At 58.6% G+C, this 16,305-nt stretch overlaps 1 protein-coding gene across 1 annotated transcript; it reads right to left on the reverse strand.

Annotated features, from left to right (window-relative positions):
- Nucleotides 1–10,295: 10,295 nt before the first annotated feature.
- Nucleotides 10,296–16,276, reverse strand: LOC144952600 (uncharacterized). The gene is made up of 3 exons (XM_078883088.1): nucleotides 16,075–16,276; nucleotides 13,306–13,492; nucleotides 10,296–11,659 (listed from the first exon to the last, which is right to left on the reverse strand). The coding sequence occupies exons 1-3, from the start codon at nucleotides 16,143–16,145 to the stop codon at nucleotides 10,862–10,864; spliced, it is 1,056 nt and encodes a 351-aa protein (XP_078739214.1). The 5' UTR covers nucleotides 16,146–16,276; the 3' UTR covers nucleotides 10,296–10,861.
- Between the last annotated feature and the right edge of the window lie 29 nt (nucleotides 16,277–16,305).

Consider the following 16,305-nt stretch of genomic DNA (forward strand, 5'->3'; position numbering starts at 1 on the left):
CTGGCTGATGCACCACCTGTGCCCCCTACCGTGCCAACTTGCTGTGCTTTAGCCACCCGGCGCTCCGCTCGTTGTTGTGAGCGTCGCTCCTCCGCCCTCCGTTGTTGTTGGAGGGCGACTGCCTCCAACTGCCCAGTAGCGTCCTTCACGAGCCTCCTCCACAGAGGCCGATCTTGACACCGCTGGTACCAGTCATCGGCAAGTCCACTCAGCTCCACGTCCTCCTGTACCACATCACTCCATCACGGTCGGGCGTGGTGCTGGCCACCCACCCCCTCGTGTACCGTTCTGGCCTTCATAGGTGCTGCTTGCTAACAGCACTTGCCCCGACAGTCTGTTACAGGCTATACGGCCTGCATGCTGCTTTATATTACCACGCGACGATGATGATGATCTTCTTGGTTCTTTCGGTAAAGTCACGTAGAAGGGAAATAATAAAATAATAAAAATAAACCAATTAAATAATTCTCACGACGTTTCGGCCACAACGCAAGCAGCCGTCCTCAGGTGAAGAACAGGTCTGTCGGAAAGACAGTGTCTGAATGAGTCTTTCCGACAGACCTGTTCTTCACCTGAGGACGGCTGCTTGCGTTGTGGCCGAAACGTCGTGAGAATTATTTTATTATGTTTTATTTTTATTATTTTATTATTTCCCTTCTACGTGACTTTACCGAAAGAACCAAGAAGATGAATCCCTGCAGTCACGAAAGCTTTACATCGAAAGATGATGATGGTGATCATCAGCCGACCACTTCCTTGAGCTGCTATCATTTGCGATGGCCTGGGTCGCTTGTGCACAAAAAGAGCTCCACACCTCAGTTGGGGTGGGGGGTAGGGTGGGGAGCGATCTTTGTGTTGTGTGTTCAACTTCTTTCGCGCCGTACGCACAACCAAAACCCGCCGGAAACCCGCCGGATATCCGACGTCGCCACCTGTGAAGGGACCTGCAACTCGTTGGCGGTGGTCGTGGGGGGAGGTGGGTGGCGTTATTTTATTTTATTGAAAAAAAAAATACCGGCGGCGTAATATTTACTAAACGCGTCGAGCCGAGCGAATGAGCATCCGGATACGCGTTGACGGCTCGGCCCCGTCAAGTCACGTGGTGGGGGGGGGAGGGAAGCAGAGGTCGCAACCGGGTACCCGATACCCGTACCCTACCCGATACCCGGCTACCCGTACCCAGCCGGGTATCGGGTACGGGTAGACCGTGAGTCACTGGTGAGTCACCGTTTGTCACTCATTTCCCAACGTCTTGTCTCTTCTCACAAATCAAGTTCCTAGAATCAACCCACCCGCGCCTGCAACATGGCTTCATCCCAGAGGTCGCAATCGGGTACCCGATACCCGTACCCTACCCGGCCGGGTACGGGTAGGGTACGGGTAGCCGGGTGTAGGGTACGGGTACCCGTTGCGACCCTGGTGCGGCTGGGTACGGGTAAGGAATCAAAACCCGTTTGCGACCTCTGACCCTCGCCGCCGGCCCCCCTCACCGCCGGCCCCCCCTTAAGGACGATCCAATATGAACCGAGCGTCGCGTTCAGCTGCTGTGCTGCCACGACCGCGGGGGGAGCGAGCCGTCCGCGGCCATCCCGAGCCCCCGCGCTGACCCAACGTGGTGAAGTATGGTCAAACACCTCCCCCCCCATCCCCCCCCCCTCACCCTACTACGACCGACACGATTGGGAAAAGGCCTTCGTCCGGCATTAGATTAATAAAGGGTTGTATTATCATATGTGTATGGTACTGTGCGTACGTGTGAGAGTGCGTGTGTGTGTGTGTGTGCTGGCGTGCGTGTGTGTGCGTGTGTGTACTGGCGTGCGTGTGTGTGTACTGGTGTGCGTGTGTGTACTGGTGTGCGTGTGTGTACTGGTGTGCGTGTGTGTACTGGCGTGCGTGTGTGTACTGGCGTGCGTGTGTGTGTACTGGCGTGCGTGTGTGTGTACTGGTGTGCGTGTGTGTGTGTACTGTGGACACACACACGCGCACCCTGTGCCGTGCATGGTGAGTTGGTGCGTGTGTGTACTGTGGACACGCGCACCCTGTGCCGTGCATGGTGAGTTGGTGCGTGTGCTTGTACTTGTGTACGTGGGGAGCGGTAGCGTAGCGGTTAGGGGCCATCCATTTAGTACGCACGAAAAAAAAATCGGTAAAAATTTTACCCTCCCCACCTGCGTACGTTCGCTTGACGCACCACCCCACCCCCCCAGAATCCCATAGAACGGCCGATATTTTGTATCGGTTCAAAGGATCTGTTATATTCTTTGAACCTATCAACGTGACTTTACCAAAAGACCCATGAAAGCTTCAAGTCAAGATTTCAACGTCTCTTGTGATCTCAAAACACAATTAAAACTCGGTGAATTGGTCTCGATAAAAAGTGCGTCGACTGACCATCTGCTGTAACGGGAGCCTGATGGACAGACCAGTATTAGTACTCAAGTCCAGGCAGCACAGAGCGCCGCGGCAGCTAAAATCTTGACCCAGCGGCAGTCTGCAGCGAGGCGACATTGCAGAATGTGTGGTCATCATCCATGGTGGGGCAGGCCGCCAGACCATGTCAGACCATGTCAGACCATGTCAGACCATGTCAGACCATGTCAGACCATGTCAGACCATGTCAGACCATGTCAGACCATGCCAGACCATGTCAGACCATGCCAGACCATGCCAGACCATGCCAGACCATGTCAGACCATGTCAGACCATGTCAGACCATGTCAGACCATGTCAGACCATGTCAGACCATGCCAGACCATGCCAGACCATGTCAGACCATGCCAGACCATGTCAGACCATGCCAGACCATGTCAGACCATGTCAGACCATGTCAGACCATGTCAGACCATGCCAGACCATGTCAGACCATGCCAGACCATGCCAGACCATGTCAGACCATGCCAGACCATGTCAGACCATGCCAGACCATGCCAGACCATGTCAGACCATGCCAGACCATGTCAGACCATGCCAGACCATGCAAGACCATGTCAGACCATGTCAGACCATGTCAGACCATGTCAGACCATGCCAGACCATGTCAGACCATGTCAGACCATGTCAGACCATGCCAGACCATGTCAGACCATGTCAGACCATGTCAGACCATGTCAGACCATGTCAGACCATGTCAGACCATGTCAGACTCACTGCTGAGCTGCGTGACAGTCGGGGGCACGGTGGCCAGAGGTCGCAAACGGGTTTTGATTCCTTACCCGTACCTGTACCCGGCCGCACCAGGGTCGCAAACGGGTACCTGTACCAGTACCCTACCCGATACCCAGCTACCCGTACCCGGCCGGGTACGGGTAGGGTACGGGTATCGGGTACCCGATTGCGACCTCTGGGATGAATTCTAGATTTGAAGCTTTCGCGACTGCAAGGATTCATATTCTTAGTTTTTTCCGGAATTTCTCTCACTTGATACGGCAATCGTGCTGTGACGGTTCCACCTGAAGACGGAAGCGTGTGTTGCCTCCGAAACGTCGTGATTTTTATTTTATTTTTTATTTTACTCTGGGATGAAGCCATGTTGCAGGCGCGGGTGGGTTGATTCTAGGAACTTGAATTGTGAGAAGAGACAAGACGTTGGGAAATGAGTGACAAACGGTGACACAACAGTGACTCACGGTCTCCCCGTACCCGGCCGCACCAGGGTCGCAAACGGTGACCCGTACCCAGCTGGGTATGGGTCGCCGGGTATCGGGTAGGGTACGGGTATCGGGTACCCGGTTGCGACCTCTGACGGTGGCACACAAGCGACACCTCTCCCACAGTCCCACTTCTCCCGGCAGTACAGCTGTAGACACTGAACTGTGGCTCACTTGAAGGCCAATGTCGACAATTTGTTACCGAGGCTTCACACCCCCGTACATTGTCAGTAGGCCCCCCATACGCAAGCGAACGCATTTGGGTTAACCCCCCCCCCTCCCTCCCCCCTCCATGCGTACGGACTCAATGGACGGCCCCTTAGCGACGCGCTTGCGAACCCGGCGACCAGAGTTCGATTCCCGCTCACGAACACCGCCAACACCACCGCTGGCGATTATCCGAACCGGTCCTGGCGCCTCCTCCCCCTAGGTCGGCTCGGCCTCAAACGAGCATCTGGTGCGACGTGGAGCGGACATCGCCACCCGGGGGAGACAAAGGCGGCCGGGCGTGGTGGTGCTGGCCACCCGCCCCCTCGCGTGCCACAGCGCCGGGCTTCGTAGGTGCTACTCGCTAACAGTTCTGGGCCTCCCCTAGGTCAACTCAGCCACAAATGAGTACCCGGTGCGATGTGTGTAGTAAACATCGTCACTGGGGAGATGAAGGTGGCCGGGCGTGGTGCTGGCCACCCACCCCCTCGTGTACCGTTCCGGCCTTCATAGGTGCTCGCTAACAGCACTTGCCCCAACAATCTGTTAAGGCTACACGGGGGATCTTTGTTGTGTGTGAGCGAGTGTGTGTGTGTGAGCGAGTGTGTGTGTGAGCGAGTGTGTGTGTGTGAGCGAGTGTGTGTGTGAGCGAGTGTGTGTGTGAGCGAGTGTGTGTGTGTGAGCGAGTGTGTGTGTGTGAGCGAGTGTGTGTGTGAGCAAGTGTGTGTGTGAGCGAGTGTGTGTGTGAGCGAGTGTGTGTGTGAGCGAGTGTGTGTGTGAGCGAGTGTGTGTGTGAGCAAGTGTGTGTGTGAGCGAGTGTGTGTGTGAGCGAGTGTGTGTGTGAGCGAGTGTGTGTGTGAGCGAGTGTGTGTGTGTGAGCGAGTGTGTGTGTGTGAGCGAGTGTGTGTGTGAGCGAGTGTGTGTGTGAGCGAGTGTGTGTGTGAGCGAGTGTGTGTGTGAGCAAGTGTGTGTGTGTGAGCGAGTGTGTGTGTGAGCGAGTGTGTGTGTGAGCGAGTGTGTGTGTGAGCGAGTGTGTGTGTGAGCGAGTGTGTGTGTGAGCGAGTGTGTGTGAGCGAGTGTGTGTGTGAGCGAGTGTGTGTGTGTGAGCGAGTGTGTGTGTGAGCGAGTGTGTGTGTGTGAGCGAGTGTGTGTGTGAGCGAGTGTGTGTGTGAGCGAGTGTGTGTGTGTGAGCGAGTGTGTGTGTGTGAGCGAGTGTGTGTGTGTGAGCGAGTGTGTGTGTGTGAGCGAGTGTGTGTGTGTGAGCGAGTGTGTGTGTGTGAGCGAGTGTGTGTGTGAGCGAGTGTGTGTGTGTGAGCGAGTGTGTGAGCGAGTGTGTGTGTGAGCGAGTGTGTGAGCGAGTGTGTGTGTGAGCGAGTGTGTGTGAGCGAGTGTGTGTGTGAGCGAGTGTGTGTGTGTGAGCGAGTGTGTGTGTGAGCGAGTGTGTGTGTGTGAGCGAGTGTGTGTGTGTGAGCGAGTGTGTGTGTGTGAGCGAGTGTGTGTGTGAGCGAGTGTGTGTGTGTGAGCGAGTGTGTGTGTGAGCGAGTGTGTGTGTGAGCGAGTGTGTGTGTGTGAGCGAGTGTGTGTGTGTGAGCGAGTGTGTGTGTGAGCGAGTGTGTGTGTGAGCGAGTGTGTGTGTGAGCGAGTGTGTGTGTGAGCGAGTGTGTGTGTGAGCGAGTGTGTGTGTGAGCGAGTGTGTGTGTGTGAGCGAGTGTGTGTGTGAGCGAGTGTGTGTGTGAGCGAGTGTGTGTGTGAGCGAGTGTGTGTGTGAGCGAGTGTGTGTGTGTGAGCGAGTGTGTGTGTGTGAGCGAGTGTGTGTGTGTGAGCGAGTGTGTGTGTGAGCGAGTGTGTGTGTGAGCGAGTGTGTGTGTGTGAGCGAGTGTGTGTGTGTGAGCGAGTGTGTGTGTGAGCGAGTGTGTGTGTGAGCGAGTGTGTGTGTGAGCGAGTGTGTGTGTGAGCGAGTGTGTGTGTGAGCGAGTGTGTGTGTGAGCGAGTGTGTGTGTGAGCGAGTGTGTGTGTGAGCGAGTGTGTGTGTGAGCGAGTGTGTGTGTGTGAGCGAGTGTGTGTGTGAGCGAGTGTGTGTGTGAGCGAGTGTGTGTGTGTGAGCGAGTGTGTGTGTGAGCGAGTGTGTGTGTGTGAGCGAGTGTGTGTGAGCGAGTGTGTGTGTGAGCGAGTGTGTGTGTGTGAGCGAGTGTGTGTGTGTGAGCGAGTGTGTGTGTGTGAGCGAGTGTGTGTGTGTGAGCGAGTGTGTGTGTGAGCGAGTGTGTGTGTGTGAGCGAGTGTGTGTGTGTGAGCGAGTGTGTGTGTGAGCGAGTGTGTGTGTGTGAGCGAGTGTGTGTGTGAGCGAGTGTGTGTGTGTGAGCGAGTGTGTGTGTGAGCGAGTGTGTGTGTGTGAGCGAGTGTGTGTGTGAGCGAGTGTGTGTGTGTGAGCGAGTGTGTGTGTGAGCGAGTGTGTGTGTGTGAGCGAGTGTGTGTGTGAGCGAGTGTGTGTGTGAGCGAGTGTGTGTGTGTGAGCGAGTGTGTGTGTGTGAGCGAGTGTGTGTGTGTGAGCGAGTGTGTGTGTGTGAGCGAGTGTGTGTGTGTGAGCGAGTGTGTGTGTGTGAGCGAGTGTGTGTGTGAGCGAGTGTGTGTGTGAGCGAGTGTGTGTGTGAGCGAGTGTGTGTGTGAGCGAGTGTGTGTGTGTGAGCGAGTGTGTGTGTGAGCGAGTGTGTGTGTGTGAGCGAGTGTGTGTGTGAGCGAGTGTGTGTGTGAGCGAGTGTGTGTGTGAGCGAGTGTGTGTGTGAGCGAGTGTGTGTGTGTGAGCGAGTGTGTGTGTGTGAGCGAGTGTGTGTGTGTGAGCGAGTGTGTGTGTGAGCGAGTGTGTGTGTGAGCGAGTGTGTGTGTGTGAGCGAGTGTGTGTGTGTGAGCGAGTGTGTGTGTGTGAGCGAGTGTGTGTGTGAGCGAGTGTGTGTGTGAGCGAGTGTGTGTGTGTGAGCGAGTGTGTGTGTGTGAGCGAGTGTGTGAGCGAGTGTGTGTGTGAGCGAGTGTGTGTGTGAGCGAGTGTGTGTGTGAGCGAGTGTGTGTGTGAGCGAGTGTGTGTGTGAGCGAGTGTGTGTGTGAGCGAGTGTGTGTGTGAGCGAGTGTGTGTGAGCGAGTGTGTGTGTGAGCGAGTGTGTGTGTGAGCGAGTGTGTGTGAGCGAGTGTGTGTGTGAGCGAGTGTGTGTGTGTGAGCGAGTGTGTGTGTGAGCGAGTGTGTGTGAGCGAGTGTGTGTGTGAGCGAGTGTGTGTGTGAGCGAGTGTGTGTGTGAGCGAGTGTGTGTGTGTGAGCGAGTGTGTGTGTGAGCGAGTGTGTGTGTGAGCGAGTGTGTGTGTGAGCGAGTGTGTGTGTGTGAGCGAGTGTGTGTGTGTGAGCGAGTGTGTGTGTGAGCGAGTGTGTGTGTGAGCGAGTGTGTGTGTGAGCGAGTGTGTGTGTGAGCGAGTGTGTGTGTGAGTGTGTGTGTGTGAGCGAGTGTGTGTGTGAGCGAGTGTGTGTGTGAGCGAGTGTGTGTGTGAGTGAGTGTGTGTGTGTGAGCGAGTGTGTGTGTGAGCGAGTGTGTGTGTGAGCGAGTGTGTGTGTGTGAGCGAGTGTGTGTGAGCGAGTGTGTGTGTGAGCGAGTGTGTGTGTGAGCGAGTGTGTGTGTGAGCGAGTGTGTGTGTGAGCGAGTGTGTGTGTGAGCGAGTGTGTGTGTGAGCGAGTGTGTGTGTGAGTGAGTGTGTGTGTGAGCGAGTGTGTGTGTGAGCGAGTGTGTGTGTGAGTGAGTGTGTGTGTGTGAGCGAGTGTGTGTGTGAGCGAGTGTGTGTGTGAGCGAGTGTGTGTGTGAGCGAGTGTGTGTGTGAGCGAGTGTGTGTGTGAGCGAGTGTGTGTGTGTGAGCGAGTGTGTGTGTGAGCGAGTGTGTGTGTGAGCGAGTGTGTGTGTGTGAGCGAGTGTGTGTGTGAGCGAGTGTGTGTGTGAGCGAGTGTGTGTGTGAGCGAGTGTGTGTGTGAGCGAGTGTGTGTGTGTGAGCGAGTGTGTGTGTGTGAGCGAGTGTGTGTGTGTGAGCGAGTGTGTGTGTGTGAGCGAGTGTGTGTGTGTGAGCGAGTGTGTGTGTGTGAGCGAGTGTGTGTTGTGAGCGAGTGTGTGTGTGAGCGAGTGTGTGTGTGAGCGAGTGTGTGTGAGCGAGTGTGTGTGTGAGCGAGTGTGTGTGTGAGCGAGTGTGTGTGTGAGCGAGTGTGTGTGTGTGAGCGAGTGTGTGTGTGAGCGAGTGTGTGTGTGTGAGCGAGTGTGTGTGTGAGCGAGTGTGTGTGTGTGAGCGAGTGTGTGTGTGTGAGCGAGTGTGTGTGTGAGCGAGTGTGTGTGTGAGCGAGTGTGTGTGTGTGAGCGAGTGTGTGTGTGTGAGCGAGTGTGTGTGTGTGAGGCGAGTGTGTGTGTGTGAGCGAGTGTGTGTGTGAGCGAGTGTGTGTGTGAGCGAGTGTGTGTGTGAGCGAGTGTGTGTGTGAGCGAGTGTGTGTGTGAGCGAGTGTGTGTGTGAGCGAGTGTGTGTGTGAGCGAGTGTGTGTGTGTGAGCGAGTGTGTGTGTGTGAGCGAGTGTGTGTGTGAGCGAGTGTGTGTGTGTGAGCGAGTGTGTGTGTGTGAGCGAGTGTGTGTGTGAGCGAGTGTGTGTGTGAGCGAGTGTGTGTGTGAGCGAGTGTGTGTGTGAGCGAGTGTGTGTGTGAGCGAGTGTGTGTGTGAGCGAGTGTGTGTGTGTGAGCGAGTGTGTGTGAGCGAGTGTGTGTGTGTGAGCGAGTGTGTGTGTGAGCGAGTGTGTGTGTGTGAGCGAGTGTGTGTGTGTGAGCGAGTGTGTGTGTGTGAGCGAGTGTGTGTGTGTGAGCGAGTGTGTGTGTGAGCGAGTGTGTGTGTGTGTGAGCGAGTGTGTGTGAGCGAGTGTGGTGAGCGAGTGTGTGTGTGAGCGAGTGTGTGTGTGAGCGAGTGTGTGTGTGAGCGAGTGTGTGTGTGAGCGAGTGTTGTGTGTGAGCGAGTGTGTGTGTGAGCGAGTGTGTGTGTGAGCGAGTGTGTGTGTGAGCGAGTGTGTGTGAGCGAGTGTGTGTGTGAGCGAGTGTGTGTGTGAGCGAGTGTGTGTGAGCGAGTGTGTGTGTGAGCGAGTGTGTGTGTGAGCGAGTGTGTGTGTGTGAGCGAGTGTGTGTGTGTGAGCGAGTGTGTGTGTGTGAGCGAGTGTGTGTGTGAGCGAGTGTGTGTGTGTGAGCAAGTGTGTGTGTGAGCGAGTGTGTGTGTGAGCGAGTGTGTGTGTGAGCGAGTGTGTGTGTGAGCGAGTGTGTGTGTGTGAGCGAGTGTGTGTGTGTGAGCGAGTGTGTGTGTGTGAGCGAGTGTGTGTGTGAGCGAGTGGTGTGTGAGCGAGTGTGTGTGTGAGCGAGTGTGTGTGTGAGTGTGTGTGTGTGAGCGAGTGTGTGTGAGAGCGAGTGTGTGTGTGAGTGAGTGTGTGTGTGTGTGAGCGAGTGTGTGTGAGAGCGAGTGTGTGTGTGAGCGAGTGTGTGTGTGAGCGAGTGTGTGTGAGCGAGTGTGTGTGTGAGCGAGTGTGTGTGTGAGCGAGTGTGTGTGTGAGCGAGTGTGTGTGTGAGCGAGTGTGTGTGTGAGCGAGTGTGTGTGAGAGCGAGTGTGTGTGTGAGTGAGTGTGTGTGTGAGCGAGTGTGTGTGAGAGCGAGTGTGTGTGTGAGTGAGCGTGTGTGTGTGTGAGCGAGTGTGTGTGTGAGCGAGTGTGTGTGTGAGTGAGTGTGTGTGTGAGCGAGTGTGTGTGTGAGCGAGTGTGTGTGTGAGCGAGTGTGTGTGTGTGAGCGAGTGTGTGTGTGAGCGAGTGTGTGTGTGAGCGAGTGTGTGTGTGTGAGCGAGTGTTTGTGTGAGCGAGTGTGTGTGTGAGCGAGTGTGTGTGTGAGCGAGTGTGTGTGAGCGAGTGTGTGTGAGCGAGTGTGTGTGTGAGCGAGTGTGTGTGTGAGCGAGTGTGTGTGTGAGCGAGTGTGTGTGTGAGCGAGTGTGTGTGTGAGCGAGTGTGTGTGTGAGCGAGTGTGTGTGTGAGCGAGTGTGTGTGTGAGCGAGTGTGTGTGTGAGCGAGTGTGTGTGTGAGCGAGTGTGTGTGTGTGAGCGAGTGTGTGTGTGAGCGAGTGTGTGTGTGAGCGAGTGTGTGTGTGAGCGAGTGTGTGTGTGAGCGAGTGTGTGTGAGCGAGTGTGTGTGTGAGCGAGTGTGTGTGTGAGCGAGTGTGTGTGTGTGAGCGAGTGTGTGTGTGAGCGAGTGTGTGTGAGCGAGTGTGTGTGTGAGCAAGTGTGTGTGTGAGCGAGTGTGTGTGTGAGCGAGTGTGTGTGTGTGAGCGAGTGTGTGTGTGAGCGAGTGTGTGTGTGAGCGAGTGTGTGTGTGAGTGAGTGTGTGTGTGTGTGAGCGAGTGTGTGTGTGTGAGCGAGTGTGTGTGTGAGCGAGTGTGTGTGTGAGCGAGTGTGTGTGTGAGCGAGTGTGTGTGTGAGTGAGTGTGTGTGTGTGTGAGCGAGTGTGTGTGCGAGCGGTTAGCGCTACGCTGCACTACAAACCAGGCATCCCGAGTTCGATTCCCGCTCACGGCCAACACCGGCGACGATTGTCAGAACCGGTCCTGAGCCTCCCCTAGGTCGACTCAGCCTAAAACGAGTTACCTGGTGCGTTGTGTAAACATCGCCTCTGGGGAGACAAAGGCGGCCGGGCGTGGTGTTGGCCACCCGCCCCCTCGTGTGCCGTGTCGGCCTTCATAGGTGCTACTCGCTAACAGCACTTGACAGAACAGTCTGTTACAGGCTACAGCGGGGAAATCACCGCCGTCACCACCACCGCCATCGCCCTACATGGTGAGGGAGATGTCCGTGAGCGCCCTCTGCAAGATGGTGCTCGCCATCATCACCATCACCATCATCACCGTCATCATCATCACCATCATCACCGCCGCCATCACCACCGTCGTCACCGTCATCATCATCATCATCACCGTCACCACCGCAGCCCTACATGGTGAGGGAGATGTCCGTGAGCGCCCTCTGCAAGATGGTGCTCGCCCTCCCGCTGGGCAGCAGCTCCTTGGCCTGCAGCTCCTCCACGAGTTCGCGGAGGTCGCGCCAGCGCCGCTCGGCCCGGCGCGCGCGCTGCCGGCACAGCTTCAGCTTGCGCCGCGCCCCCTCCAGCTCCTCCTCGAGCCGCACGATCTTGCGCTTGGCCACGCCGGGCGTGCCCAGCGAGTAGTTGTGCTCGAGGCCGACTCCGCGCGGCGCCGGCGGGGCGCACACGCCCGCCACCGACAGGAGGCGCCCCACCGTCGCCACGGCGCTGGCGCGGCTCGGGGCGCCGGCGGCGTCGGCCGGCGCGTCGCCGCCGGGGCCGTCGTCTCCGTCGCCGCCGTCTCCGTCGTGGCCGGGGCTCGGCATGAAGTGCGTGGCGTTGACGAAGGTGGCCAGCTCGCCGGCCACGGAGCCGTCGTCCAGGAGCTTGACGCGCCGGCGCCGCCGCTTGGGGTGAGGGGACGCGGCGGCGGCGGAGTCGGCGCCATCGTCCGGCTGCTGCGGCTGCTGCTGCTGCTGCTGCTGCGGCTGCTGCTGCGGCTGCTGCGGGTCCAGCTGCGGCTGATCCAGCAGCAGCTGCTGGAGCTGCTGCTGCTGCTGCAGCTGCAGCTCATACTGCTGCTCCTGTTCCTGAGACAGTGGCTGTAACTGCGGTGGCGGCTGGGACTGTGATTCTTCCTCCTGCTGCTGCTGCTGCAGTTGCTGCTGCAGCTTCTTCTTCTTGAGTCGCCGGCGGGAGGTGGAGGCCTGGAGGAGAAAGAGACAGAGGCTACGTGGGGTGGTCTACGTGTATCTGTGTGTCCCTGTGTCTGTGTGTCCCTGTGTGTCTTTGTGTCCCTGTGTGTCTCTGGGTGTCCCTGTGTCCCTCTGTGTGTCTCTGTGTGTCTGTGCGTCTCTGTGTGTTTCTGCGTGTCTCTGTGCGTCTCTCCGTGTCTCTCCGTGTCTCTGCGCGTCTCTGCGCGTCTCTGTGTGTTTCTGTGCGTCACTATGTGTCTGTGCGTCTCTCCGTATCTCTGTGCGTCTCTGTGCGTCTCTGTGCGTCTCTGTGCGTCTCTGTGCGTCTCTGCGCGTCTCTGCGCGTCTCTGCGCGTCTCTGTGCGTCTCTGCGCATCTCTGTGTGTCTCTGCGTCCCTGTGTCTGTGTGTCTCTAGGTCTCTGTGTCTATGTATGTCCCTGTGTCTTTGTGTCCCTGTGTCTCTTTGTCTGTGTGTCTATGCGTGCACAAGCATATTCATGTTCGATTCCCGCTCACGGCCAACACCAACGACGATTATCTGAACCAGTCCTGGGCCTCCCCTAGGTCGACGCAGCCTCAAATGAGTACCTGGTGCGGCGTTCAGTAAACATCGCCACTGGGGAGACAAAGGCGGCCGGGCGTGATGTTGGCCACCCACCCCCCGTCACGTTCCGTACCGGTCTTCATAGGTGCTCGTTAACAGCACTTGCCCCAACAGTCTGTTCAGGCTGCACGGGGGGTCTTTGTCTTTGTCTGTGTGGTGCCGGACGGTAACGCTGTGGTGGCCGATCACCTCATGGCGCTCACAGCCACCACAGCGGCCAAACGGGGGGCTCTGGATGGGTGTGGGGGGCCAGTGACCCCTCCACCTTCACTCAAGTTCGTGCAAAATATCGAACTCGGCTTGACCCTAAAGTGCACACAGCCTGGCACAAGCGCCGTGGTGACGTCACCGCCACTTAATGGCGGTTGTTGTTGTTGTCTGTGTGTGCTTCTGTGCAGAGACACGCACTGAGACACTTGGGAGACGCACGCGCAGACACGCATACGTACACACACATACCTCCAGCCACACACAAACATGTACACACCTACCCACACACACACCTACCCGCACACACCTACACACACACACCTACACAAAGATACGGAGACGACACACGCAGATGACACACACAGACACACGCAGACGAGACACGCACTCGCAGACGACGCTCTCGCAGATGACACACACAGATGACACGTGTGCTCACAGATGACACGTGTGCTCACAGACAACACGCAGACGACACACGTGCTCACAGATGACACGTGCTCACAGACAACACGCAGATGACACGTGTGCTCACAGATGACACGTGCTCACAGACGACACACAGATGACACGTGTGCTCACAGATGACACGTGTGCTCACAGACAACACGCAGATGACACGTGTGCTCACAGATGACACGTGCTCACAGACAACATGCAGACGACACACGTGCTCACAGATGACACGTGCTCACAGACGACACACAGATGACACGTGTGCTCACAGATGACACGTGCTCACAGACAACATGCAGACGACACACACGTGCTCACAGACGACACACGTGCTCACAGACGACACACGCAGACGACGCACACGCGCGTGTTGGCACGCCGGCTCACCGTGTACTTGGGGAAGCTGAAGATGGAGGGGAGCGAGTTGTCGCGTAGCCGCGTGGTCTGCCCCGTGCGGTCGAAGCAGGACGAGTGGAAGTGCTTGGAGCACAGCGACGTGTGGCGGCTCGGCACGAAGTTGATGCGGCGCACGCGGCGCACCCACTCACGGCGCCGCAGCGGGTCCAGCGGGAACCTGGGGGGGGGGGGTGGAGGGGAGGGGGGAAGGGGGGTCGTGGTGGAGGGGTGGGGAGGAGGGGTGGAGGGGAGAGGGGGGTCGTGGAGGGGGGTCGTGGGGGGGGGGGGGTGGAGGGGGGGGGGTCGTGGTGGGGGGGGGGGTGGAGGGGGGGGGGTCGTGGTGGGGGGGGGGGTCGTGGGGGAGGGGAGGGGTGGAGAGGGGGGTCGTGGGGGAGGGGAGGGGTGGAGAGGGGGGTCGTGGTGGAGAGGGGGGTCGTGGTGGGGGGGGGGGTCGTGGGGGAGGGGAGGGGTGGAGAGGGGGGTCGTGGGGGAGGGGAGGGGTGGAGAGGGGGGTCGTGGTGGAGAGGGGGGTCGTGGTGGGGGGGGGGGGTCGTGGTGGGGGGGAGGTCGTGGTGGAGGGGAGGGGTGGAGAGGGGCGTCGTGGTGGGGGGGGTGGAGGGGAGTGGTGGAGGGGAGGGGGGTCGTGGTGGGGGGGGAGGGGTCGTGGTGGGGGAGGTGATGTGTACACACCGCACAGGTGACGCATTTGAGTCTGAGTCAACCTAGACGAGGCCCAGGACCGGTTCAGATAATCGTCACCGGTGTTGGTGGCCGTGAGCGGGAATCGAACCCGGGTCGTCGGGTTCATAGCGCAGCGTAGTGCTAACCACGACACCACCGCTCCCCACACACACACACGTACACACACACCACACGTACAAACACACACCTACACACCTACACGCACACACACCTACACGCACACACACCTACCCGCACACACACCTACCCACACCTACACACACACATACACCTACACACACACATACACCTACATACACACATACACCTACAAACACACACACCTACCCACACACACACCTACCCACACACACACCTACACGCACACGTACACACACACACCTACACACACACGCACCTACACACACACGCACCTACACACACCTACACGCACACACCTACACGCGTTGTGCACCGCCGCGCTTTGGGACTCGCTTGCGCCAAGGGGATGTTGCCAGGGTGGGGACCGTTACCTCAGGCGCCCCTCTCGCTCCACGCACCTCTCACTCGTCCCAATCGTCGTCACCCATCGTCATCACCCATCGTTCACTTCAGAGGCTCACCCACTCACTCATTCACTCACCCACCCGCTCGCTCATTCACTCACCCACTCATCCACCCACCCGCTCATCCACCCACCCGCTCATCCACCCACCCGCCCGCTCACCCACCCACTCGCTCACCACCTACTCGCTCACCACCCACCCGCTCACCACCCACCCACTCGCTCACTCATTCATTCACCCACCCACTCGCTCACTTATTCATTCATTCACCCACCCAACCGCTCGCTCACCCGCCCGCTCACCCACTCACTCGCTCGCTAACCCACTCACTTGCTCGCTCACCCATTCATTCGCTCACCCACCCACTCACTCGCTCACTCATTTATTCACTCACCCACCCACTCGCTCACCCGCCCGCTCACCCGCCCGCTCACCCACCCGCTCATCCACCCGCTCTAATCACCCGCTCACCCACCCACCCGCTCACTCACTCACCCGCTCGCTCACCCGGCCACCCACCCGCTCACCCACCCGCTCTAATCACCCGCTCACCCACCCGCTCACCCACCCGCTCACCCACCCGCTCTAATCACCCGCTCACCCACCCCGCTCACTCACTCACCCGCTCGCTCACACCGGCCACCCACCCGCTCACCCACCCGCTCTAATCACCCGCTCACCCACCCGCTCACCCACCCGCTCACCCACCCGCTCTAATCACCCGCTCACCCACCCGCTCACTCACCCACCCGCTCGCTCACCCGGCCACCCGCCCGCTCACCCGGCCGCGCGCTTGATGACCACTCGCGCACTCTGCCGCTCACCACGGAGTAGCCCCCCCCCCTTAGCCTCACAGCTGTTACTCCACCAAAGACAAAGACCCCCCGTGTAGCCTCTAACAGACTGCAGGGGCAAGTGCTGTTAGCGAGCAGCAGCTATGAAGGCTACCGGCACTGTGGCACACGAGGGGGTGGGTGGCCAGCACCACGCCCGGCCGCCTTTGTCTCCCCAATGGCGATGTTTACACCACCGGACCAGTTTACTCATTTGAGGCTGAGTCCACATAGGAGAGGCCCACGACCCGAGTTCAAATATTCGGCACGATGAGCGTGAATCGAACCCTCGGGAGTCGCTGGGTTCGTATCGCGGCGCGCTAACCACTGCGCCACCGCTCCCTGTCACAACCGCGCACGCGCGCGCGCGCCACCACCACCACCACACAAAGCTCCCCCGTATAGCCTCAACGTGCTGTTAGGGGCAAGTGCTGTTAGCGATGTGGACACACACACAGACACACGACACACACCAACGCGTCCGTCGGTAGTAACACAGCGCGGCGCTCGAAGTAAAAACACAACGAACGGACGAACGGGCCCGACGTTTCGAGCGATGGACCCGACGTTTCGGGCGATGGCCCGACGTTTCGGGCGATGGCCCTCCTCCCCCCCCTCTTCTGAATCTTCGCGCGCAACGACCGCCTTAGCCTTAGCCGCGCGCACCACGCGATGCTCACCTGTGGAAACTGATGTCGTTGTTTTTGCTCACCACGGACTTGCAGCCGAACGCGGCGCACGTCGTGGGCATCCTGGAGCCGGGGATTTACTTTCTTATTTCGTGGGGGGCGCCCCCCCTCCCGCCCGCGCGCCTTGCGCGGGAAAAACCGCGGGGGCCTCACGAACGCCTTGACTAAGATGGCGGCCGCGCGGGGCTTCTTCTCCCTCACCCCGGGGTCACGTGGGCACCC

Source organism: Lampetra fluviatilis, chromosome 68 (genome assembly GCF_964198595.1).
Source record: "Lampetra fluviatilis chromosome 68, kcLamFluv1.1, whole genome shotgun sequence".
NCBI lineage: Eukaryota > Metazoa > Chordata > Hyperoartia > Petromyzontiformes > Petromyzontidae > Lampetra > Lampetra fluviatilis.